The following is a 27,742-nucleotide window of genomic DNA, read 5'->3' as shown; positions in this document are numbered from 1 at the left end:
CAGTAACCGATTAAAACATATTTTAATAAGCTTATTCGATGGAATACAGTTGATGAACCCTTGGGAGTTACAACAGTAAAACACTAGTTTACTGCAATACACCAAAACACTTTACATTGAACTCTGAAGTGCGTTTCGCTGGTAAAACCATGGTAGTAACATCATCCTCAGATGATTAAGACTTACAAACCGGTAGTTAGTTCTAATGAAAACATGGTTTGCGAAAAACTTCATTTAGCATTTTTATTTTAGTTTCATATAGCATGGAAGTTTGTTTCGCTAATTTCAAGGTAAGCATGTAGGACGTCAAAATTAGTGGTCGTAATTTTCAGTTAGTAGAAAAAGTTAACAAACTTTTAACTTTTTCCATTAATTATACTTCAAAATTTGCGAGTGGATACTTCAAAAGTTGCGAAAACGGAGATAAAACAGACCCAGCAAACTATAGAGGAATAACATTACTGAGCACCTCGCTAAAACTTCTGACTAAGATCATTGCGGACAAAATCTCCTCAATAGTGCCAATAAGCGAGGAACAACAAGGATTCCGAAGAAACCGATCAACTACCGATGCACTATTCATACTCAGGCAACTAGTTGAAAAATCCTTAGAATATAACTCTCCAGCCTATCTATGTTTTATAGATTTAACAAAGGCCTTTGATAGAGTCCAACTAAAAGACATCATCACCATCTTGGAAAGCAGTAATGTCTCGAAAGAACTCACAGAACTTATCAAGGACTTAAACACAAACACAACAACCCAAATAAGAACAAACTTTACCTTAACGCAGCATCTTCGAACTATAACTGGTATTCACCAAGGCGACAGCCTCAGCCCTCTGTTATTCAAAACAATCATGGATCAAGTAATAAAAACCGTCAAGAATACTGGATTAGGATACCGAATGGGAATGCATAAAGTAAACATATTATGCTATGCCGATGACGCAGTACTTATTGCAGAGTCAGAGGACGACCTCCAAAGAATACTACAAGCTTTTAACAGACAGGCAGAAAAACTTAACATGCAAATTTCCACAAATAAGACCAAATGCATGACCATTACAAAGGAGCCTCTACGGTGCAAATTGGTAATAAAAAACAAAACTATTGATCAGATAATGTCATTCGAGTACCTCGGATGCAAAATTACAAGCTCAGGATTCCTGGAAGAAGAAGTAAGGAAACAAGCCCATAAAGCTGCCGCAATATCAGGACATCTTAAATATCCCATATGGAAAAACAAACATTTGAGTACAGAATGTAAGTCAAGAATATACAAAACCTGCATACGACCAGTGATGACATATGGTGCGGAAACCAGAGCTGAAACATCAGTAACAAAGAGAATCCTACAAACTACTGAAATGAAGACCTTAAGAATGATAACTGGATACACATTGAGGGACAGACAGAGAAATGTAGACATAAGAGAAAAGTGCCAAACAAACGACGTTGTCAGATGGATAAGACAGAGAAGAAGAGAATGGAACCAGCATGTCAATAGAATGGGCCCCGACAGAATGGCCATAATAATTCGCAACAACGTACCCCATGGCAGAAGACCTACTGGACGACCACCTAAACGTTGGCAAGACAGCTGGCAGTCAACCTCGCAAGAGACTTCCTTAGACGAGGAGGAAACCCGAACTAAACAGGCGATACGCCTTCTAAAAGAAGAAGAAGAAGAAGAACATTTGCGAGTAATGCTACTTTGGCTTTTGATTATGATCTATCAAGGGATATTTTGGTTAGAAGATATTGTGAATGATCGTAAACCCTATAAAATATAATTGAAACCACTAATTTATTTATTCTACAAATTTTTAGGTTCTGAATGAGAATATACTCATCTCCAGAGCTTAAAGTAAATTGTTTTGGTGTGATGTAGTCAAGTACCTAGTGTTATTTTATTTTTTAGTAGAGTAAAAATGTAACTATATTCCAAGAAAATAGGCCTTGAAATACGAAGTTTTGGTAAAAACTTGATTTTTTTACTTTGAAAGATCTAAAAACGAATTGTGAAAGATTTTTTTTAAATTCACCCCCAAGAAGGGGTGAAAGAAAGAAATAAAATTATTTTTTCGACATTTCGGATAAACGGTAAGGTCTAGAAAAAAATTTCAAATAAGTTATGAGTCCAATTTTACGCAAAAATGGTCTCTATACTTTTTTGTTAAAATCAAAAATAAACAAGATAGAGTGGCTAGAAGCTAGGGGACAGCTTTTATTCATTTTTTTTGCAAGATAATAAAAAGAATAAGTAGTAGTACATGTGGATATCAATAATAAGGCAATAAATATCTGATTCTTTTGAGAAAAATGAGCTCTTTTTGAGCACTGCAAATTTTCATTGCTGAAAAGTTTATAACTTTGGTACAAAAGCATAGAATACCACCAATTTACCATAATATCTACATGAAAATATTTTATTTTACAGTTTGATTGCAGAATGGTTTAAACTTGCTTTGAGCTAATATATCAAGAAACGAAAAATTGACTGACTACATTCGAAAAGGACTTGTAAAAAGTAAAATTTAAAGTTTTATTAAATCATACGTGCTCCCAGGGTGTAAAATAAAGTGTTTTGGTGTATTGTGGTGGTGTAAGTCACTACTTTCTGTTGTAAAACCAAAGGTTCCAATCTGAATTGTATTCCAATTATTGTATTCTAGAAAATTATTATCATCAATGCCTAACACCGAAATGTTTAACATTGTTCTCTTTGGTATTATAATATTCTTTAGAATCTAAAAGTTATTTATTGCTTGAGTTCACTTTAGTGACCTTTACCAGATCCTTAATACCGTAAAAAACGAAATTAATTCGTTGCGATTCCATAAAATATATTTCGAAACAACTTGACGCAACATTTTAATTCTATTCTAGTTTCATAGTCGTTTTCTTTTTCAGTTTCAATTATTTTCTGTTTTTTTTTTGTCTGGAGTTGTATTGGCAGGTTTATAAAAACGAAATACTAGATATAGACTTGACTTTCACTTTTTATGCAACTTGGAAAACACTATGATGTTTTAAAAACGATTACTTTTCTCTCGTGCATTTTTTTAACATAATATTTCGAATACGTATACAAAATAGGAATATCAGACAGATATAAAAATTTCTCTTTCGTGTGGATTTAATTTATACTCAGCTTGTTTTACTTTCTCACCGTGGAATCCTTCTTTATAATTAAAAGCCTAAGTAGTTGAATTGTGCAACTCAAATTAACGTTTGAGATATCTGGTAATTATTAATTTCACAAGTATCGGATGCATGTTATAGAATAATAATTCTGTTTTAGTCTAGTTTTAGTAATTCAACTGTGTACGCCAACCAGATAAAAATTATCGTTGATTGTCATTTCAAAGATCACTTTGATGCGATAATTTTTGATGGTATAGTCTTCTAAACCATTTTAATTTTTTAATCTTAACTTTAAAACACCCTGTGTTTATTTTAGGAAAATTTACACAATTTCCTGTGTACATTTTCCTAAAATAAAATTTTGTGGTCAATACCGTGTGTCCTGAGCATTTTATTTTTTGGATCATGTCAATACACGCCTTGGTTAATTTTTAAGAGCGAAATGAACTTGCCACCAACATTTTGCAATTTTTTCAATTATCATTTCTTTTTTAAAGTTATTCTTCAATATGGCAAGGCGGTTTTGGTGATTATTGTAAACTATATACTACTATGAACTGCCCATCATGTTCGACGTTTGGCAAATGCTTGGCAGGAGGGTTAAAGGTCGCGCAAAAGATTGGCGCTTTTCAATAGGGCCAGGAACGATGTTTCTTTGCCCAAAGCATTAACTATCTTTTCATAAGCTTTAAAAAATTACTTTAGAGAATAGAAGAATCTATCTGTCCAAAGTATTTCACTCTTGACCCAAAATGAATATGCAAAGAAGTTCTTGCTACAAGAACAATAGTCTCTTTGATTCATGCAAAAATTCTTGATTGAAAAGGGACATTTCTTGATTAAAGAGATACTTTTCTTAAACCAATAGCGAATACTATTGACTCAACTAAAATTTATTTTGATCTAAGAGAAGTCTATACATCATATACAGGCATATTACGAGGTATATTATTTTCTGATAAATTTAGGTTTTCCTGGTCTGTAGTAAGTAAAGTGATATTATTTTCCTCGATAGTAGTTATTTCTGCTTCTTCACTACTTGGTATTTTTTGGGATGGTTCATCACTCTACAAATTACAAAGAAATGTTACATCACGATTTCAAAGTAAAGCAAATAAATTATTAAAATTATAAGCTTTGGTCTCATTTTGAATTTTTTAATACGACGACTTGAAATTCTAAAATTTTTGTAATTATATTATTTGCATAAAAAAAATCGATACCTATATTCTTATTCTATCTATAGTCACACATGCATTATCTAAACAGGTGCAGTAGGTAAATGTCTTTTACCTTCAAATATAGCAAATAAATGCTCTAATTTCCATTCTTTCAGAAACTCCTTTAAAGAATCCATATATCCTAAAATTTGTCCATAAAAAATGACAAATGCATGTTAATAACAATCACTAATTTGTTATACGATATGCGTTTAAAAAGCAAATTATGCAAAATTCCAAGTGAAAAATTCCAAGCAACAAAACCCGTGCGTACTATGATGTAAGACTGATCGGACTGCCGACTGATTGTATATACCGTCCTTCGTCATCGTCTTTGCGTGTTATTATTATTTTTCATCAAAAGAGTGTTTAGCTATTGGAAAAATGACCATGTTTCTTGAATGAAGTACTTCCTAGCGTATTTTTCTTATTACCGTAAAACAAAGTAACTTGCACTTGGTTGAATGAAAATAGATTCAAGAGAAATTTTCGAATTTTTCAAGAGTACCAGTTTTCTTGAGTTAAGAGAGTTTTTCTTCAGGCAAAATATTTTCTTTTACGCTAAAATAAATTCTCTTGCCACTAAATATTTTTTTTCGAGAACGATGACGACTTTAGTTCAAGTCTATCTTTTTTATCAGTGTGTCACTGTAGAAAACGAATCAGAAATATAACTGGAGTAAGAAGCTTCGTTCCGTATAGTATCAATAATTAGCAAATAGTACATTGCGTCTTTTACGACGACGTGACACCTGAAACGGTAAAATTGTTGGCAAGGACAGACGGTACCGCAGAATCGAGCACGAATGTCGCCCGAAAAGAAAGTAAACCGAATATTATTTAACAGAATCGAAACGCTAAACATTCCGCGCTTGTATCTTCACTTAATTTATGTAAAGAGGTCGCCGTTAAAAATATTGTTATTTTTATTATGAGCCGTTTGGACGCGATCGGCGTTAATGCGCACAATTCCATTGCCACACAATGGTATAAAAATATCTTTGTCGTCGGGAGACATTTACCAGTTATATTTTATTTAATCCGTAAATAAATAAAAAATCCTTAGAATTAATAATATAGTTCTTTCTTATTTTTCAAATACATTTAGTGGTGAGCGAGATTGGTCTTGGTCTTGGTCTTGGGCGTAAACAGCAAAATCCTAATTTTTTCCCTAATTCGATAATAATAAAAACCATACTATACAAGTAGTTAGTAGCTAAATTTTTGATTACTTTGTTGGGTAGCTCTTTAACTTGAAAGATTTTTCCTGTCGTCTTTTTCAAAATTAATTTATTGGTTTTTGTCAAAATACAGTAATAATTTTAATACTTCATTTCTCTAGGCGTAATTAAGTTTTTAAAATCAAATATTGTACTGAAGTATTTCTATTTACTAAATTTTGTGTTGCTATAATAAAAGTTATACTATCTTATACAGAGTGTCTAAATTAGAGAGTACCTAACTTATACAGAGTGTTAATCTTTATTTTAAATAATTACTAGCTATAAACGGCAATAACTTGTTTAATTTAAATGAAACACCCTGTATATTTTCTGAGAATCAGATGCACAATTTAATTGTCTATCAACTTGTATTATACCACTTTTACCTATATCTTCAAGTTTTCGTAGAAAATACATTTTTTTAAAATTTAGATCCCATTTATCAATATATACCCATGGAATATTGACATTTTAGATTATTTTTAAAGATGTAACAAATTTTTAAAGAGTACAGATACTAATATTGTCGAAGTTTTTTTATTTTTGAATGAAATAAATAAACTATTATTTCATTAAAAAATAAAAAGAAACTGTATTAATATTTATTAAAGAGGACCAATTAATGTAATTCCAGTATTTAATCTATATACATTAATTGGCCATCAATTGTGTTGATTAATAATAAATGCTCTAAATACAAAAAAAAACTGAATTTTGCATGTGTATTAGACAATGTGGTAAAAAGTAATACCTTAAAAATTGTATTTCATTTTTTGACGAATGCTTATTTATAACAGAGACGTTCATTTTCATAACTTAGTATTATCAGAGTACGTAGATCGCCGAGTAGCGACAGAAACCGTCGGCTCTTTTGATGTGGTGTGACCAAATTTTCTTTCTCTCTCTTTTGACGTGTTTGACAGATAGACTAGTAGTGGGAACTATCGAATGAATACTATCGAAACATTCGATAGTTGCAATTCATTCGAATAATTCGACAGTTAGTAAGAAAACATTCGTTGAAAACTATTCGAATAAAAATTATCGAATAGATCCGTCATCTGCCTTGAAATATTGTATTCTAGTAATTCGGCAGCAAAAACCATTCATTTATAAAATTCATTCATTTATAAAATTCATTCATTTATAAAATTCATTCATTTATAAAATTCATTCATTTATAAAATTCATTCATTTATGAAATTCATTTATTCGTCAGGATCGATTATAATAAAATATTAACTGAATTTTAGTTGTCGCCCGGCGACGTAAGGTTTTTCCGAGAAAGCGGTCGGTGGCAATGCTATGAAAAGAAGCCAGCATCTTTGATTTTTGCGGAGTCATATGTAGATAAGGACACATTATTTTTTTATTGAGGTGCTAGTATTTAAACAGAAAATACATTATGAAAGGCGCTGTTGCCATATTTTGGTATTAGTTGATATTAGCAAAGAATATTATTGTTTTGCTTTAGTTAATTAGGGATAGTATGTCTATATATTCTGCATTTTTTTTTATTAATATTCTGCTGTTACACTGCAATAATACTTTTGTTATTTTAGATGTAGGAAAATTATTTTTAATGTTTTTAAGCAAAGACTGGTTTAATAAATAATAATAACAGTAATCATTTGTTATGCCTATTAACAACAAAGTTTAAAATCATTTAATATAAATATTTTTTTTTAAGTAGTAGCAAAATATAAACAACAAATTAGATGTTAAAATTATTTATATTAGATCCTATTTAAAAATAATATAGTCTCTAAATTTTTTGGCAACGTTGGTTTATTAAATAATAATAATTACAGAACTAATTTGTTATATTAACAACAAATTTTAAAAATCATGAAATATAAACATTTATTAATTTTCTAAGCAAGCGGTGTAATGGAAGGAAAATATAAATAAAAAAATTAGAAATCAAAATTATTTATATTAGGTGCTTTATATTACTATTTAAAAATTATATTTACTTTTACTGGCATTTACTTTAAAAAATAAATGAAATATTTCTTCGCAAAAAAACTACATGTAAGAGAATTAGCATAAACAAAATACAAACACCGTTAACTTTTTTTTTTTTCAAATTGGCACGTGTAAAATTTTCATTTTAATTTTCTCACCCCATAGTTTGAGTTCGATAACCATTTATTTAACCACATTACTTAAATATAATTATTAAGTTCCAACTAATTCATAGGTATTATTAAAACATCTAAAATACAAATATGTATTTTTAAAATTAATTGTAAGTCATCTCATCTCTCTTAAAAATTGCTACTTCCCAAAATTTCCCATTAAAAAATAGACCATATACCATATAAAATTAAATAATTGAAAGATCGGACTACGGAAAACCACACAAATTATCGAAAAAATTTTGACCACCTGCACATGCACACAATCGTCAATAAATAAAATTAAAAAATAACTACTATTTTAGTATTTTAACTATTTTAATAAACGCAAAAATAGCACAGTATTTATACGGCGAAGTTATAAAAATTTGGAAGAACCAATAATGCACTGACGCATACAAAAATCAAACGAATACTAAATTTCATTTATCAAAAGCATTCGATAGTCGTGGCTCAACGATAACCATTTAGTCGCACGGCGAGGTTGTCACATATGCTTTAGTTTACAAATGAATGAATGATTTTATTCGAATAAAACCATTCGATAGTTGAAATCATTCATTTATTAACCATTCGATAGTATAATTCATTCGATAGTTCCCATCGCTAAGATAGACTACATATTTAATTGCTCAACTTATGAAGTGGTCCTATAAACATGGTATACACTGCTCACAATTTGAAGTGGAATTAATTATAAAGTTTTATACATATCTTGTTTTGTTTTGTTTTATCCTTATTTCTAAATTTGAATGTATAAAATATCTTACTGCTAATAAATAATTAAAAAAACGATTCGTTGCCTGAGGTATACTTGAAATAAAGTATATAGAGATATTTGATAAATGGCAACAGTGGCAACTTCGCTTCTTCGTATGACAGGTAACCTACTTATTTCGCGCAGCCGCAAAGAAAATTGAAAACGGGACTGTCGCTACTCGTTGGTTTAGGTACTCTGGTATTAGGGATGTCGCAAAAATAAAATAAATCGATATTTTGAATCGATTCAAGATCGGACATAACAAGATCGATCCAGAAAAAAATCGGTAACAAAAGATCGATCTTATTAAATATCGATATTCGATTCTGAATGTATTGGTGTACTGGTATAATAAAAATACGATATAATCATAAAAAAATTAGATACATAAAAATCGTAACACCGTTTATTAACACATTTAAAATTGAAACTGAATAACGGTCATCCCAAACTGAATCAGAAACACACACAAACCGAGACATACTTGTAAAAATTAAAAATACTATGACAATGTTAAAATATAATTATTCGGCTTTTTGCATGCTTATGATGATTTTGACACAGAATATGTACCGGTAAATTCTGTAATTTTGATATATCAGTCGGTTGGAAAGAAGCTAAAATCAAAAAATATTCTGTTATCTAAAATATAAAAATATGGGAATCACCGACAAAAATCTAATATCAAAGTGGTAAACAGACATCGGCGCATGCGGTAGCGAGCACTTACACTTAATTTTTCATTGCTAGATGGCGGAATTTTGGAGTTGTTATTAGAGATGCACCGGAATCAAATATTCAAGCAAAACTAAAGTGTTTTTTTTATTCTAACAAATAAATAAACCTGTAAAAATGTATAAATAAAATCGATCTTCGATTTTGAAAAAAAATCGATTCTACCAAAAGATCGTTTGATAAAAATCGATCGATTTTAATCGATATTTTCGGCAAAAAGATCGATCTTCGATTAAAGTCGATTCGAATCATGCATCCCTATCTGGTATTATATTGATTCCTGATTCAAATCCACATTTATTTAGAATAATTTATTAACTAACACAATTAAGTATGTAATTAATATTTGAGCGGAAATAATGGTGGTATGTTTAATTAATGGTATACTCTTTTATAATAGCTATTTATGTAACTAGTACCTAAAATGATGTTTTTTAGGACGAATCATTACTGTTTGCGGACGAGGCGTTAGCCGAGTCCGAAATAGTAGATGAGTCCTAAAAAACATAATTTAGGTACGTGTTACATACACTATTTTTTGTCATACGCTTTTTACAGTTTTTAGAACGCATATTTGCAAATTTTCCATATTTGAAATTATAATGTTTGAAAAAGTTGGCTTATAAATTCATATCTTAGTAACGAGTTTGTTTATTTCATCGCATTTTGACATGTCATTCGAAATTTGTCACAAAATCACACAAATTCATCAACAATTTTAAAATGTTCCAAAATCCCGAACATATTGCTAATAAGGCCAAAGAAATCGTGTTGGATTTACTTCCTGTGAAGTCTCGTGCCATTTACCAGAAAGAATATGATGTTTTTAATGAATGGAAAGACAAAATGGCGTATTCGTTGTAAATGAAGATGTATTGCTAAATTATTTCCACGAAAAAGTAAGTACCTAGGTACCTATTTAAAAGAGGCTTTTAAATTAAAATATTCTTAAGTTACAGTCACAAACATTCAAACCATCGTCAATTTGGTCGAAATATTCCATGCTGAGAGCAGTGTTAAGTGTTAAAGAAGATATTTATATTGACAAATTTCCAAAACTTATTGCTTTTTTGAAGAGGAATTCGGTTGGTTACGAGCCTAAAAAAGTCTAAGGTTTTGTCCATAAAAGAGATCGGTGATTTTTTGGCCACGGCTAGTGATGAAACTTATTTACTTACTAAGGTAAGTTTGCGATAATGATTTTAAAATATATAGATGGTTTCTTATTCCATTGTATTTGATTTTTTAGGTAGCTCTTGTCATTGGCCTTTGTGGAGCATGTAGAAGAGAAGAATTGACTCTCTACGAGTGCAAGACATCATAGAAAAAGACAACAGCTGCCTTTTAGTTACCCTTGCGGATACAAAAACTAATATCAAAAGAGTGTTTCCGGTGGTGAACGAAGGGAACGTTGTCAATCCAGTTGAGTTGTATAGAAAATATGCTTGTCTTAGGCCAAAAAATGTACCACATGATTATGTCTTCATCTCTTATCGTAAAGGAAAATGCACCGTGCAACGAGTCGGCATTCATTCATTTGGGAAGATGCCATCGATTGTAGCAGCATTTTTAAAGTTGTCGAACCCAAACGAATATACAGGTCATTGTTTCCGACGTAGTTCTGCTACTCTTGCTGCAGATGCAGATGTGGATTTTACATCGCTGAAACGCCTAGGAGGTTGGAGGTAAAAATTTTAATATTTTCCGATCTTGTTCTAAACAACAATAATTATTTAGGTCGTCCACAGTGGCCGAAGGTTACATAGAAGAATCTATTGAGAAAAAGAAGAAAGTTTGCAAACTGCTAATGGGGGAAAAGAAAATCGCGACCACTTCCACGGATGTATTACCAAGTACATCATCGTTCGCATTTACTCCACCTCATCAGAAAGTAAATTTACCTGCCAATGGAGGAGTCGTTTCGATTGCAGATGCAAGTTTTCAAAATGCACAAAATTGTTCATTTCATTTTTATTTTTCCAAATAACTTAGCTTTTGATATTGTTAGTATTTAATAATTTAAAAATCAAATACAATGGAATAAGAAACCATCTATATATTTTAAAAATCATTATCGCAAACTTACCTTAGTAAGTAAATAAGTTTCATCACTAGCCGTGGCCAAAAAATCACGATCTCTTTTATGGACAAAACCTTAGACTTTTTAGGCTCGTAACCAACCGAATTCCTCTTCAAAAAAGCAATAAGTTTTGGAAATTTGTCAATATAAATATCTTCTTTAACACTTAACACTGCTCTCAGCATGGAATATTTCGACCAAATTGACGATGGTTTGAATGTTTGTGACTGTAATTTAAGAATATTTTAATTTAAAAGCCTCTTTTAAATAGGTACCTAGGTACTTACTTTAAACAAATAACTTAGCTTTTGATATTGTTAGTATTTAATAATTTAATTATAAATATATGTATAATTTTATGTGATTTTGTGACAAATTTCGAATGACAAAATAAAACAACCAAATAACGAATTTAGACATTTTAGTCCATAAAGGTTGCCATGACGACCTTTACGGCCTAGGCCGAAAAAGAAACATTTTACGGACTGAAATGAGTCCGTAAAATAGCTGTTTTTGGGAGCGTATGACAAAAAGATTTAAATAGTTTTATTTTTGTATATAAATGGGCTAATAATATTATCGTTTTTAGCACCTGTACATTTTTTACATTTGTTGCTTTAAAAACAATCTAAAATGTACATATTTTATGGGTATATTGAAAAATGAGGTCTAAATTATAAGAAAATGCATTTTCTACGAAAACTTGAAGGCATAGGTAAAAAATGGTATAATACAATTTGATAGACAATTAAATTGTGCATCTGATTCTCATAAAATATACAGGGTGTTCCATTTAATCTAAACAAGTTATTGCCGTTTAAAACTAGAAATTATTTAAAATAAATTTTTAGACACTCTGTATGAAGTAGTATTATTTTTATTATTGCAACACAATAACTGATCAATAGATAAATTTTAGTAAATATTTAGTATTAAAAAAATTTGATACCTTTGGAGAAATGAAGCCCTAAAATTTTTACTGCAATTTCACAAAATTCAAAATATTTCAAAAACGGTAAGGTTTAAGTGTGATAAATCTTTATCAAATTTACCTTTATTTTAATCGTCGAAATTAAAAATGTAATAATATACAGGGTGTCCCACTTAAAAAATACAACTTTAATATTTTTTATTTATTTGGGACGCTCTGTATGTTGTAAAAATATTTTTAAATTGTAGCTCCAATAGTGCTTCAACGAAACTTTTTTAAAATTTATTTGTATCATATCGTCCGTTGTATCATCCGTCTATCATACCCCTCATATTTTTTTCTCTCTCAAATTTTCTAATCTTAAATTAAATTAAGCAATGGTTTGAAATAAATAATCGTTATCTAAAAAATACATTATAAAAATAGCATTGCATGCATCAACAATAAGTTGCGATTGTTGACCTGTTTCGGAGAGGTACCTTTGTCCACAGGTCGAACAACCTGAAAAGTGTGCATATTTTTAAAAACACAAAAGTGAATTTATTACAATATTGGCGCATTGGATATTCGTTTTAACACCCACCAAATGTCAAAAAACCATATGAATGGCCGCCAGTATTTCTCAGAACGGCCTACTCGTCTAGAAACACAAAAATATTTTTTGAAGTTGTTCTAGTCTGCGATGAAAAACAAAAAATAATGAAATCATTTGCATTGCAATATTTTACATTACCGTGTGATTTATGTATAGTAATTCGTATTTTTATCGATATTACAGATTTTACGATAAAAGAATGAGACGGGCTGCAATAATACATAATCGTTGAGGCTCAAGAAGCTTGAAAACATATTAACCTTTTCAGTTTGCATTTAATACAGAAGCAACAAGTACGCTGTATAAATAAGTCGCGGAAAACCTTGTACTTTGTCTCTAGGTTAAAAATAGCGTTTAATTCTCTTATACACTGGATTATTGTATATTGTAATTGAAAAATTAATTTGAATATACCTATAATACATTTTTTCCTCGAGGAAAAATATAAGTATTTTTATTTTATTCATAAAATATAATTTGATGGTCTTGACTTTATGAAATTTCGATTAAAAGAGATTGGTGCTATTTATTGAGGAATAAGGGACAATATTATACCTAAAATACTTTATACAATGATTTTTGTTTTATATTATAATTAAAGCTGTCACTACTATTCTCAACATAGTTATAATGGTTAATTTACATAATAGTGATTATACAGGGTGGTCCGAATTGTATTCGAGAAACTTCGGCAGCATATTCTATAGGTAAGAATAAATAAAAAAAGTTCTTTTAAATTTATGTCCTAAAATGCTTCGTTTCGGAGATACAGGGTGTAGAAGTTTAATTCTTTAACTTTCTGTTTTTTCCAAACAATTTCTGAACTATATACAGGGTGTTTCAAAACAAATGCGAAAAACTTCAGGGGGTGATTCCTTGTTCAAAATAAAGGGTAGTTCGCTTCATAAACGTTGGGTCAAAAGTCAACCATTAGGGAGATATCGCGGTAGAAAAATGGCGGAAAAATAATGTTCTTATTTTTTATCTTGAAAACGAAAAGAGATAGACTAATGAAATTTTATGGAAGCATTACTGTTATGAAAACACACTTTCTGGTAATTTTTTCACTTTTTTAAAATGAGTGGAAGGGGTTGAAATAAACTACCCCTATCATTCTTGTTAAGGAAATTTAAAGAAAAATCTTATCAAACACATGCAAAAATCGACGAAAATTAATTTGGATAGTTTAGTTTGTTTAGAAACTTTTTTATCTCTTGTATTTTTTTTATAAAACTCACCGATTTGAAATTAAAAAATAAAATGTAAAGCATTACATGTCAGGACTAAAAATATTTTTAGATTAAGAATCTAGTGATAATAATGATAATAATAATAATCTAGATTATAACGTATTGCAGTAGGGTAATGTCAAATAAAACAATATTAGAAACATCCTAAAAAGTGACAGCGGCCGACTAGATTTTTTTCCTAAAAAAATTACAGCTGCCCACTAGATTCTTTATCTAAAAATGTTTTTTGTCCTGATATGTAATGCTTTACATTTTATTTTTTAATTTCAAATCGGTGAGTTTTATCAAAAAAACACAAGAGATAAAAAAGTTTCAAAATTATTTTTTTTTGCATGTGTTTGATAAGATTTTTCTCTAAATTTCATTAACAAGAATGATAGGGGTAGTTGATTTCAACCCCTTCCACTCATTTTAAAAAAGTGAAAAAATTACCAGAAAGTGTGTTTTCATAACAGTAATGCTTCCGTAAAATTTCATTAGTCTATCTCTTTTCGTTTTCAAGATAAAAAATAAAAACATTATTTTTCCGCCATCTTTGTACCGCGATATCTCCCTAATGGTTGACTTTTGACCCAACGTTTATAAAGCAAACTACCCTTTATTTTGAACAAGGAATCACCCCCTGAAGTTTTTCGCATTTGTTTTGAAACACCCCGTATAGTCGATATTTGGTGGCTTTTAAGTACTGACGTGATAAATTATTTAAAATATCTGGGTGTTTTGTGACATGATAAATTTGAATTCGATGTCAATATGACTCCTACTCGTAGGGGGGCGCCACCTGTGTTTTAACTGTTTTGAAGAGTAAGTAATAATAATAAGAAAACTTTTAGGAAACCGATAGAAACGGAACATAAAACCATAATCAAGGTAAGCAACGGAATACACCCTTAGTCAACGTGTTTAATTTATGTCAATGATGACAGGTATTGATAATTTCCATTCCAAATATCTCAAAAACCATTACTCGTAGCGATTTTTATCAAGAGACCTTTTCTACGTAAAAAACGACGAACATTTTTATTTCATTAAGTAGTTTTACACAGGTACGAACGAAAAGTTATTACTCTTCAAACCAAATAAAAATATGTAGGTGGCGCCCTCTACAAGTAAGTCATATTGACATGAAAATTAAATTTCTCACGTTAAAAACTTCCAGACACCAATTTCATCTAAATATCGACGATAGCTCAGAAATTATTTGGAAAAATTCGAAATAAAAATGAAACTTCTACACCCTGTATCTCCGAAACTAAGCATTTAAGGACATACATCTACAGAATATGCTGACGAAGTTTCCCAAATACAGTTCGGACCACCCTGTATAAGACAAAGAAAATGTATACTTGAAAAATCCAATTCATTGAAAATAATTAGAGAAATATTGGAACGCAGCGTTTTCATGCCACCGGTCTTCAATACTTTTGTATCTATTTTTAAATGAGATACTTAAGTTGCCACACCATCTCGTCTAAAAATAATACAGCATAGTCACTAATTATGCTTCTTTGTACAATTTCTACAACTTTTATTGTGATTTATTCAGTCGTAATGAAATTGCCAATTTGCCATGTAAATGTAAACCAGATGTTTTAATTGCAGAAACATTTTTGTAGCTTTGAAGTACTGACGTGATAAACTATTTAAAATAATTAGTCTCTTTTTGTCTTTTCAGGCCGTGGATTGGTGGTCGGTTGGCGTTCTGACTTACGAATTATTAACTGGTGCTTCCCCGTTCACCGTTGAAGGTGAAAGAAATACTCAGCAGGAAATATCCAGGAGAATTTTAAGGACTACTCCTCCAATTCCAGAATGTAAGTATCCTTGTTAAGTGTTTTAGCTTTAAGTCTATCGTCATCACCTCGATAAAAGTTATTTCTGTAAAAAAAATGTATTTGTAAATAGATAGGATAAGAAACGATACAATGAAAGGGCTATACAAACACTGAGCTATTATTTAGCCAGTTTTATAAAAGTGCCTTAATTATGGATGTCCTAAAGAATCTGCAATTAATCTTTTTGGTTGAAATTGGGTTTTTCGACATTACTAAATTGCTTTCACATTCAGTTTAAATGTGTACACCTCATATTATACCGGGTGGTGCATCGTCGTTGGAAACAGAAGAAATACCATGCAAATTTTGAACTGTCCAAATATTGGTTTCCCTTTTGATTTTACAACGGAGCCTGGAGTATGCTGAAAGACATGCTAAATTTGAACAAATTCATTTTCAGGATTTTAGCTCAATTTTAAAAGGTGTCGATGAATATTCATTCATTTCCATTCAATAATTCGTATATTTGAAAGCTTTGAAAAGTGAAAAAAAATGCAGTTTTAGTGTTTATTTTTAGTGATTTTTTTCACTTTTCACAGCTTTCAAATATACGAATTATTGAATTGAAAAAAATTACTCTGAGATAGATTTTTTAGTAAATTTTATGCTCTACAAGAATCCGTGATGTAATGTTTTTTATCGTAAACCGTTTCAAAGTTATGGTACTTTTAACGGAAAAAGATTTTTTTTACGTGTTATTTAAATGAAAAACCGACACCTTTTAAAATTGAGCTAAAATCCTGCCTTCGGGGGTATTTTTCTCTCGGCTATTAGGTTCATTTTAATCCATAAATTCCATAGGTTAGTTTTTTGGCTCACCCTAGAGGTAATATCTAATAAATTCCAGAAGAAAATATTATTAATTAAAATATCAGGTTATATCTGTCACTATCATATTCTTCCGCTGGACAGACTATATCTACTCACAGTTTATTTGATGTTTTATTTGACACAGACATGTAATTGATTCCAAACATTAGCTATTATTTTTTACTCCGAACTATCAATATCTCGGTGTGCAATATTTGAAAGTGGATACTTAAAGGGAACTATTTGTTACAGCAATAGGGAGAGATGTAGCTGACTTCATTAGGAGACTTTTAATAAAGGATCCCAGAAAACGATTAGGAGGTGGCGAAGGTGATGCAAAAGAACTCAAGAGACACTCGTTTTTCAAATCTTTGGACTGGGAAAAACTGGCCAGGAAGGAAATTCCAGCTCCATTCAAACCCATTATTAGGTAATATAATACTAATGAATATAATTCAGATTGTTTTGTAACGTGGACTTATTTTTTAGGAACGAATTGGATGTTTCAAACTTTAGTGAAGAATTTACGGGTATGCCTCCAACGGATTCTCCAGCAATAGTACCACCAAACTACGACAAAATATTCAAAGGATATTCCTACGTAGCACCCTCAGTGATTTTTTCCAAGAATGCTATTTCTGACAACATACTGAATCCAAAGCTACACCACGATCACTCCAACCTGCTCAGGTCACAGTTGAGCGACTCGCCTTTCTTTAAACAGTACGCGATGGATCTTTCGGAGCATATTTTGGGCGATGGCACCTTTTCAGTGTGCAGAAGATGCGTACATAAAGACACTGGCAGAGAGTACGCTGTCAAAATTGTAAATCGATCAAGAGATTGTACTCAAGAAATCAACCTGCTTAGGGCTTGCCAAGGTCACCCAAATGTCGTTACCCTTCACGAATGCTTACACGACAACCACTTTACATATTTAATCATGGAACATCTGAAAGGTGGAGAACTATTTGACAGAATCAGACAGAAAACTAGATTCTTGGAAAGCGAAGCTTCAGCTATCCTTCGTAAGTTAGTTTCGGCAGTAAGCTTCATGCACGCAAGAGGCGTTGTGCATCGTGACTTGAAGCCGGAGAATTTAGTTTTTACTTCAGATGACGAAGATGCAGAGATTAAAATCATTGACTTCGGATTTGCTAGATTAAAGAGAGAGAAAGAGTCTTTACACACCCCGTGTTTTACGTTACACTATGCAGCACCGGAGGTTCTCAAAGGAGATCCGGAAGGTTACGACGAAAACTGTGATTTGTGGAGTTTAGGGGTCGTCTTGTATACCATGCTTTGTGGAAAAGCCCCGTTCCATGCCCGTTCAAGGGAAGAAAGTGTTACATCTATAATGGAAAGAATTAAGTGTGGCGACTTTAATTTCAACTCGCCAGCGTGGGAAGACGTATCCGATGATGCCAAGAAAGTAGTCGAGGGTCTTCTTACAGTTACTCCCACCCAAAGACTTCAAATGCTCGATTTACACAACAACGATTGGGTACAGGGACATCAGCGACTACCTCAAACCGCTCTGATGACTCCAGACGTACTTTCTTCCGGGGGTAGCGCTGAAAGATCCGTACAAACCACATTCAACGCCTTCCACAAAGCGGAGCGCGAAGGATTTCGGTTACAAGATGTCCTCAGCGCCAAACTGGCCCAAAGGAGACGCAAGAAGAAAAGCTCGTCCGACAACAACAGCAGCTCGAGTTCCTTCACCAGCGACGGTTCGTTAAAGAGCAGCAAATTGTCCTTAGAACTGAAGAAGACTGAGAAACCATCCATCACTAAAGAACGCGAAGACGACGTCCAGAGATTAGAGCGGGAATCGCGCGTTTCCGAATTTAGCAAATGCGAGAGTGATGTTACGCGCGAATCTACCAGATCTAGCGGTATCGTAATGTCCGACAAAAATTCGGTGGAGTCTTGCAAAGCGGAGAAGCGTCGGCGCGAACGAAAAGTGTACGTACAAACTAGACAGAGTGAACGAATTTTGAGGCAAAGACTAGAAATAGACAGTGACCCCCTTACGTTTATTTCGTTGCCTCACAAAACGAGAAAAAGAAAAATGGAAGAGCCCTTATGCGATGAATGTGATACTCCTACGAAAATGAGCAGAAAGACTACGCCTTTGAAAGCAAAACGAAAGATAGCCCGATAGATATTTTTACCAGTTAATTTTTGTATTTTAATTTATTTATTTTCTCTCATCTGATACGTTTCTGCTAATACGATGACATTAGTTTTATAAGTGGACACGATTAAAGACTGTTTTCAAAAATGGCATTCTGTCAAAAATTACCATATAATCAGATGGAATTATTGGGCGGGTTTTGGAATAGTATTTTCAATTTGATTGCCCGATTGTTCAGTAAAATCTATATGACATTGAGTTTTTAGTAGAAGCTGATGTTAATATCATTTTATTTGTTTTGAAAACGTATGAGTTTTTAATTTGAACGAATTAAATAAATTATTTTATGTGTCTTTGGTATGTATCAAAAAGGAATTTTGTCACAACAAATAGTTTTTTTAAATCCATCTGATTATAGTCCATATTCAATACTTTTTATGTGAACAAAATATATACCTACCCGTATATATACATCTTTATACACTATTTTAAAAGAATGATGACATTACTTTTGCTTAATTATTTTATTTCGAGATATAAATACTTTAATTTTATGTAAATCACCCGTCTTTTTCTTGGCTTCTTAAAAAACTACTGCCAGTATCATGGATAACAGCGTTTATCCACCATACCTAATCAAAAATACAAATAAAAAATGTGATAATGTAATTAAAAAGGAAATGTTTGATGTAAGTATCACACGTTTTACTTTCTTTTTTATTGTATATTTTATAAGAATCTAATTGAAGTGCACTTCATAAATTTATATAGGTAATTCATATATATTATATACCCTTACCAAAAATGTTGTACATAAAAACATAAACTATATATATTAGTCAGAGATTGTATAAACTATTTTTGTTCTACATTTAAAAACAATCTATTGATGTTGAAAGTTGATATTGAGGGCGGTTGCAATAATTCATTGAAAAAATAAGTGTGGAGTTTAAAGTTAATACAGGAACAATCAGTATTATCGAGAAACATACGTAATGTTTAAAGTTGTGTCAATAGTTTTTGTTTGTTTTAATTTTAAATTGTCAGTGTGGTTTAATAAAGAAAGCAGTATTTTTGAAATGTTTGTAGAATATGTAACGTATGTTGTGAGATGTTTTTTATAAATAAATTTCAGTCTTGAAAAAGAAATACTGTAACTTGAGAGCAATTTTGACTATATACTGTATTGAAGGATCTCAATGATTGCTCATGGCTCTTTTAGATATGAAAAAGCAACCGCGCCTCACGAGAAATGTTAATAAATTTGTTTTGTAAGTTTGGAAAGCGTGTTCGATATCAAAATAATGTCAAAACACGCCATAAATCTCCTAACTCGTCGTCTTTCATAGTCAATTTTGTAAAAATATATTTTAGGTAACTTTTTTAGATAATTTTTTTCCTCTGATAGTTTTAGTTGGTATATTGTTTTTGCACTCAGGAAAAAGATAAAAGTAACCGTTTTGTCACTTATTGTTTAGTATTTAATTTTATATTACCAAGGAAGTATGTTAAGTTTGTAATGTCGAAGTAGCTTGTTCAATATTATTGAATAATGGGATTATTTATTTTAATTAGAAGAGAAATGTTTGTTATAGATAAAGAGAATAGACCAAAAAATGGATTGCAGTGCCTTGTTATTTTTGTTATGAATCTGTCGGCGGCCCGATTCTAATAAAATGTATTAAAAGGTTTGGCCCTGTGTTAATGAAATAAATTTCTTTATCCTTGAAAATGTCTTTCATTCCCCATTTCTTGATTTAATTGAAACAATAAAATTAAAATGAACCAGCCAACTTTTGAAATTATTACTTCCATTAATGGAAACATTGATTAAAAAAAAATCTGTAGAACAGAGATGTACAAGATATCTCAGAAAAAGTATCTGAGATACAAGTTACAAGATACTTCTAAGCAAAGTGTTTGAGATAAAAAATGTCTATATACCTATGTGGCGGATTCATCTCAAAAAATCCTCTATGTGTATTTCGCCATTCCAAGCCAATTGGACGGCATTTTTTTTCAATCATACGGTATTTAGATACATTTTTTTAGTATCTTAGTATTTTATAAATGCCACTGCAAGAAAATCTACAAAATAAAATAGTTATTTTTTGTAAACACTTCTGCGAATATTGTACCAGACTATCGAAAAAAACCGGCGTCAGCGATGGCTATGAATTGAAGATCGCTGTCAGATTATATGTAAAATTAAAGGGGAAAAAATTAAATGTTAAATGTCATTAATGCTCTCCAAGCTAACTGGACGCTCTTATTTTTTCGATCATACGGTATTTGGTCCATTTTATTATTGAATATCGTAAAGTAAAAAATGCATCGCGAAGTACCGTATGATCGAATAAAAACGGCGTCAACGATGGCTATGAAATGAAGATCGCTGTCATTTTATATGTAAAATTATATGGGAAATGTCATCGATCGTCATTTCCAAGCCAACTGGACGCCGTTTTTTTTTCGATCATACGGTATTTTAGCAAACTAAAAGTATTTATAAAATACTAAGATACTAAAAAAATGTATCTAAATACCGTATGATCGAAAAAAAATTCCGTCCAATTGGCTTGGAAATGACAATCGATGACATTTCCAATATAATTTTACATATAAAATGACAGCGATCTTCATTTTCTAGCCATCGCTGACGCCGTTTTTATTCGATCATACGGTACAAGAACAATAAGAGAATTCAATAAAGGAATCTTCTTATTAGTAAAGGGTAATACACTCAACACTCAAAGTTCATTAGATCATTATATAGAGATATAATCCTATAATAATATAAATTTAAATTTCTAATTAAACTCTTTAAATGCATAATAATTATTTAAATTTACTGGAAGAATGTAGATTTTTTAATATGTGAAATTATATTTAATTTTTATATTTTGAATTTATTTATAACCATTCATATTTAATTTAGGTTTTTTAAGTCGAGTATTTATCTTTTTTGAGTATATTAAAGGTTTGATCATTAACTTTAAAGAATTAAAAGCTTGATTTTTTTGTAATAATTTGACGAATTTCACTGAGATTAAACTAAATTGATATTTTTAAAACTAAACGTTCTCCTTGTCCCCTACCCCTCGTCAGAGGTTTTACTTTGATATTTTTATTTTAAATATTATTTAATTTGAATTGTGCGCGTTTTAGTGTGCGCTACGGTCATGCGACACCATGTGGCGATGTGTGAAACTATCTCTATGCACTTTCGTCATAGATTTCGTCTTGATCTTGATCATGTGCTCTTTAAATTTAAAAACGTCAAAATCATATGACGTTTGGGCGAGGTAGTGAAGTAAGGAGGTAGTGTTAGTGTTTTTGTCCATCGTCTTTTTATTTAAAAGGGCAGTTTCCCATAAAATAATTAAAAATGAAGGGGTGTATTTTCAACATTGATAATGGATATCTGGAAGGTTTATGCAGAGGCTTTAAATGCGGAGTTTTAAAGCACACTGACTACTTAAATCTGGTTCAATGTGAGACCCTTGAAGGTAAATTAGTTTTATTAAAAGCTAGGTCTGTACAACCCTTTAATTAAGTCTTAATTTAGTTTTACTGGTCGGTCATACTCCTTTTCTTGTTATAGAAATGAAATTACTATTCTAGTTACGTTTTTTTTTATATTTCAGATTTGAAACTGCATCTTCAAAGTACAGATTATGGAACATTTCTGGCGAATGAACCGTCACCCTTAGCTGTTTCAACAATTGATAACAAACTTCGGGAAAAACTTGTGATTGAGTTTCAGCATATGAGGAATCAGGCTGTCGAACCATTATCAACCTTTTTGGATTTTATAACATACAGTTATATGATCGATAATATTATCTTGTTAATCACTGGTACTTTGCATCAAAGGCCCATTGGAGAATTGATACCAAAATGTCATCCGTTAGGAAGTTTTGAGCAGATGGAGGCCATTCATGTCGCTGCTACTCCTGCAGAGCTCTACAATGCTGTTTTAGTTGACACTCCTCTTGCACCATTCTTTGTTGATTGCATATCCGAGCAGGATCTGGATGAAATGAACATTGAAATTATTAGAAACACTTTATACAAAGCATACTTGGAAGCTTTCTATGCTTTTTGTAAGGAAATTGGTGGCACCACGGCCGAAACCATGTGTGAAATTCTTGCTTTTGAAGCCGACAGAAGGGCTATAATTATTACAATTAACTCTTTTGGCACTGAACTGTCTAAGGATGACCGTGCAAAGCTGTATCCCCGTTGTGGAAAACTACACCCTGACGGCTTAGCAGCTCTTGCAAGGGCTGAAGATTATGACCAGGTTAAAGGGGTTGCTGAATATTATGCTGAATACCAGAAGCTTTTTGAAGGATCTGGCAATAATCCAGGTGACAAGACATTGGAAGATAAATTTTTTGAACATGAAGTACGCCTCAATGTAAATGCTTTTCTACAACAATTCCACTTTGGAGTATTCTATTCATACCTAAAACTAAAGGAGCAAGAATGCCGTAATATTGTCTGGATTGCAGAATGCGTAGCTCAGAAACACCGAACAAAAATTGATAATTACATTAATATTTTCTAAGAAATACAGTATTACAAAATTTTCTTGTCATTCCAGGTATAGATATCTTTTTGGTAAGGATATTTCTTGACCTCGCTCAGTTTTGTTCATGTCATAAAGTTAATAAATACCGTAATTAATATAAACAACTGTTAATATTAGAAAATATTTATGTAGATTAATAAAATTACTCTCATATGAAAATAATGTATTATAAATTAGTTTTAGGAAAAGCGTTTCTCATTGTATTACCAATTTAAAGTGTAAATTTTATTTACTGAATGTCACTTTTATTGTTTTAAAATGTACCATATCACTGTAAATCTGTTTTATTTTCCTGTTATTAAATAAATGCTGGATTAAAATGTTTTTTGTGTTAAATAAATTCTTTAATGAGTTACATAAAGAATATTAAAAATTATATTCACAAACTTAACTTAAAAAAATATGAATAATTACTATCAATTTTTGTGCACAATCTTTATTAAAATATTTTAGAAAAATCCGGTAGAATATTTTATAATATTTATAGCCTAATAAATTCTACTCAAATTCTATTTTGATTCTATCTTATTTAAATAAATAAAACTTTGCAGCATATTGGACATCTACTTGTATGTCGGGAAATGATGACAATTTTAAATACAACATTCTGTAATCTGTAATGCTCTGTTTTATCCGCTACCTCATAGATGTCTCTGCCTGGACCAAAAATAATTTTATTTAAGCAACTATTAATTTGGCCCCTACTTTTTAAGTTAATTTAATTAACTCTTATTAATATTTTTTTGTGACTTGTTAATGGAGCTTACTGTCAGTTGGCCTGATGATGGTTGTATTTATTTTTATATTGAGTAAAATGATGTTTTAATCGTGAAATTTAAAATTACCCATAACGAAGTCGGATAAATCAGAGAAAAGTTGCGTACGTTCTTAGAAGTTTGACAAACGGCTCACGGGGGGGTATTAGCATGAAAAAGGTGATCGAAATTCGAAAAAGCAAATGTGTTTAAGATTTCCCAAAAAAGATAAATGATAAGTTAAATCATGTCTGCCATGAATGGCGTTGCTATGGGTGTGTTTAGTTGCATTCATTTGTTTCAAAGAAACGTCAAAGTTGTTACCAGTTGTTACTTCTCACAGATAAGAGGTAAATGGCTAAATTTTATGTTTAAAATTATAAATTGTTGTTGTTCTTGTGCTCTTTTTACGTTTATATTATTGTTTTGATTGAAAATGGCTCAGCAAGCTGCAGGTATGTATTCTACAAAAACGTATTATTTATTTTGATATTCTCTATACTAACGATTTTTTTGCAACTAAAAGTTAGGCGTTCGGAAGATTTGATTAAATTTGTGACATTTTTATTATACTTAGAGATTTAGTTGTGCATTTCGAAGAATTCAGCATATTGTCTATATACGTTTTACTTAGTAAACATTGGGCTTTCATACAGTAAAATAAAATACTGCTACTTTTTGCGACTTTGCTGATAAAATGAGAAAAACATTCTTGGTTTCCTCTAATTTGCCAATCAGTGATATACTAATGCGAGGTGTAAACCGCGATGGCATTGTTTGTTTGGCGATCGCTTTAGTGCCATTAGCAGTATAGCACAATTTGGCATTAGTAGCGACTTTAGTGGTATGGGCATTGCTCGCCGATCAGTCGTAGCATTAGTAGTATTAGTTGCGATATTACTACTGGCATTAGTGGCATTGACCGTGGAAACACTGGAATAGTGATTTTTCTTTCTTTTTTTTAGAATCGACGAATTATACTTTATTGTGTTCATATTATTTCCTCTTTAATTGAAAATAGCAATAATTTATATAAGGTCTACATAAAAAATTTTCGATCAACTATCTGTGTCAAATACCCCACTGTGGTACCTTGATTCATAGATAAATGAAACAAGCAGAGAAACAAGTTTAGATTGGTTTAGTGCCCATAAGGACAATGTAAATAGTATTTGGCGCTATTCTTGCAATGGTCACGATCCAAAGCTATTGATAATTTCGGAGCGGTTCGGCTTTTTCCAGAATTATGTCGTCAAATATATTGTTTGTTCAAATTCATAATTATTTTCTTTTAATTTTATAAATAAAACACAGTGTGTTGCATATAAGAAACTTTATTTTATATAAGGTCATGTATGAAATACCGCATGATCGAATAAGAACGGCGTCAGTGATGGCTCTATGATCGCTGTCGTTTTACAGCGTTTTCAGATGGAGCGGAGCGTCCGCGGCTTCAAGTAAGTATCATGAGTTTATGTGAATGATTTCACATGGGTCGCGTATGCTTCGTCCGGATGAGCTATATTGAAAAACCATCCGCGCGGACGCTCCGCGCGTACGGTCCCCTCCATCTGAAAGCGCCGTTATATGTAAAATTGTATGGGAAATGTCATCGATCGTCATTTCCAATCCAACTGGACGCCGTTCTTTTTTCGATCAAACGGTACCTAACAGCGTTTTCAGATGGAACGGAGCGTCTGCGACGGACCGTCTGCGACTTCGAGCAAGTACCATGAGTTCATATGAATGATTTCACATGGGTCGCGTATGCTCCGTCCGTATGAGCTATATTGAAAAAACATCCGCACGTACCGTCCGCTCCATCTGAAAGCGCTGTAAGGAACATTGGAAACCGACGTTATGCCACGATGGTTTTTGCAGTCCACACAGCTTAAGTTTTTTTAATGCCACTTTTTCACAATTATCACGGGTTTGAGTAAATAAAATTTAAATTGAACTTACAAGATAGCAATAATTACTAGTAGTGGGAACTATCGAATGAATACTATCGAAACATTCGATAGTTGCAATTCATTCGAATAATTCGATAAGAAAACATTCGTTGAAAACTATTCGAATAAAATTATCGAATAGATGCGTCATCTGTCTTGAAATATTGTAGTCTAGTAATCTAGTAATTCGGCAGCAAAAACCATTCATTTATGGAATTCATTTATTCGTCAGGATCGATTATAATAAAATATTCACTGGATGTTAGTTGTCGCAAGGCTATGTAGGTTTTTTTCCGAGAGACCCGACAGCGGTCGGTGGCAATGCTATAAAAGAAGGCGGCATCTTTGATTTTTTGCGGAGTCAAATAAAGATAAGGACACATTATTTTTTTTATTGAGGTGCTAGTATTTACACAGAAAATACATTATGAAGGGCGCTGTTGCCATATATTGGTATTAGTTGATATTAAAGGATATTAGCAAAGAATATTATTGTTTAGCTTTAGTTAGTTAGGGATAGTATGTCTAAATATTTTGCATTTTTTTTATTAATATTCTGTTGTTACACTGAAATAATACTTGTTATTTTGGATGTAAATGATTTTTAATGTTTTTAAGCAATGGCTGGTTTAATAAATAATAATAACAGTAATAATTTGTTATACCTATTAACAACAAAATTTAAAATCATTTAATATAAACGTTTTTTAAGTAGTGGCAAAATATAAACAACAAATTAGATGTCAAAATTATTTATATTAGATCCTATTTAAAAATAATATAGTCTCCAAACTTTTTGTGTGGCAACGTTGGTTTATTAAATAATACTAATTACAGAACTGATTTGTTATATTAACAACAAATTTTAAAATCATGAAATATCAACATTTATTAATTTTGTAAGCATGCAGTGTAATGGAAGGAAAATATAAATAAAAAATTAGAAACCAAAATTATTTATATTAGGTGCTTTATATTACTATTTAAAAATAATACCGTATGATCGAAAAAAAAACGGCGTCCAGTTGGCTGGGAAATGAACATCAATGACATTTCCCATATAAATTTACATATAAAATGACAGCGATCTTCATTCTATAGCCATCGCTGACGCCGTTTTTTCTCGATCATACGGTATATTTACTTTTACTGGCATTTACTTTAAAAAATAAATGAAATATTTCTTCGCAAAAAACTACATGTAAGAGAATTAGCATAAACAAAATACAAACATCGTTAACTTTTTTTTTTAATTGGCACGTGTAAAACTTTCAATTTAATTTTCTCATCCACCCCATAGTTTGAGTTCGATAACCCCATTTACTTAACCACATTACTTAAATATGATTATTAAGTTCAACTAATTCATATTATTAAAACATCTAAAATACAAATATGTATTTTTAATATTAATTGTAAGTTCATCTCATCTCTCTTAAAAATTGCTACTTCTCAAAATTTCCGAATAAAAAAACAGACCATATACCGTATAAAATTAAATAATTGAAAGATCGGGCTACGGAAGATCACACAAATTTTCGGAAACATTTTGACCACCCGCACACGCA

General features: G+C 31.3%; 2 protein-coding genes across 3 annotated transcripts in view; both read left to right on the top strand.

Moving 5' to 3' along the window:
* Positions 1-20,598, top strand: part of LOC115875734 (ribosomal protein S6 kinase alpha-5-like) — a 276,844-nt gene extending 256,246 nt beyond the window's left edge. For both annotated transcript variants that reach the window (XM_030891246.1, XM_030891247.1), the window contains exons 7-9: positions 15,761-15,899; positions 16,983-17,160; positions 17,220-20,598. In XM_030891246.1, coding sequence (XP_030747106.1) covers positions 15,761-15,899; positions 16,983-17,160; positions 17,220-18,897 — 1,995 coding nt within the window. In that variant the 3' untranslated portion in view covers positions 18,898-20,598. The remainder of the gene's footprint in view (positions 1-15,760; positions 15,900-16,982; positions 17,161-17,219) is intronic.
* A 1,540-nt stretch (positions 20,599-22,138) lies between these two features.
* On the top strand, positions 22,139-23,781 carry LOC115875733 (V-type proton ATPase subunit d). Its single transcript, XM_030891245.1, has 2 exons — positions 22,139-22,379; positions 22,518-23,781. The coding sequence occupies exons 1-2, from the start codon at positions 22,259-22,261 to the stop codon at positions 23,441-23,443; spliced, it is 1,047 nt and encodes a 348-aa protein (XP_030747105.1). The 5' UTR covers positions 22,139-22,258; the 3' UTR covers positions 23,444-23,781.
* Positions 23,782-27,742: the final 3,961 nt, after the last annotated feature.

This window comes from Sitophilus oryzae, unplaced genomic scaffold (genome assembly GCF_002938485.1).
Source record: "Sitophilus oryzae breed Bouriz unplaced genomic scaffold, Soryzae_2.0 scaffold_1395_pilon_pilon, whole genome shotgun sequence".
In the NCBI taxonomy this organism is placed as follows: domain Eukaryota; kingdom Metazoa; phylum Arthropoda; class Insecta; order Coleoptera; family Curculionidae; genus Sitophilus; species Sitophilus oryzae.
Note: the sequence above shows the minus strand (reverse complement) of the source record. Positions and strands in the feature narration are given on the sequence as shown.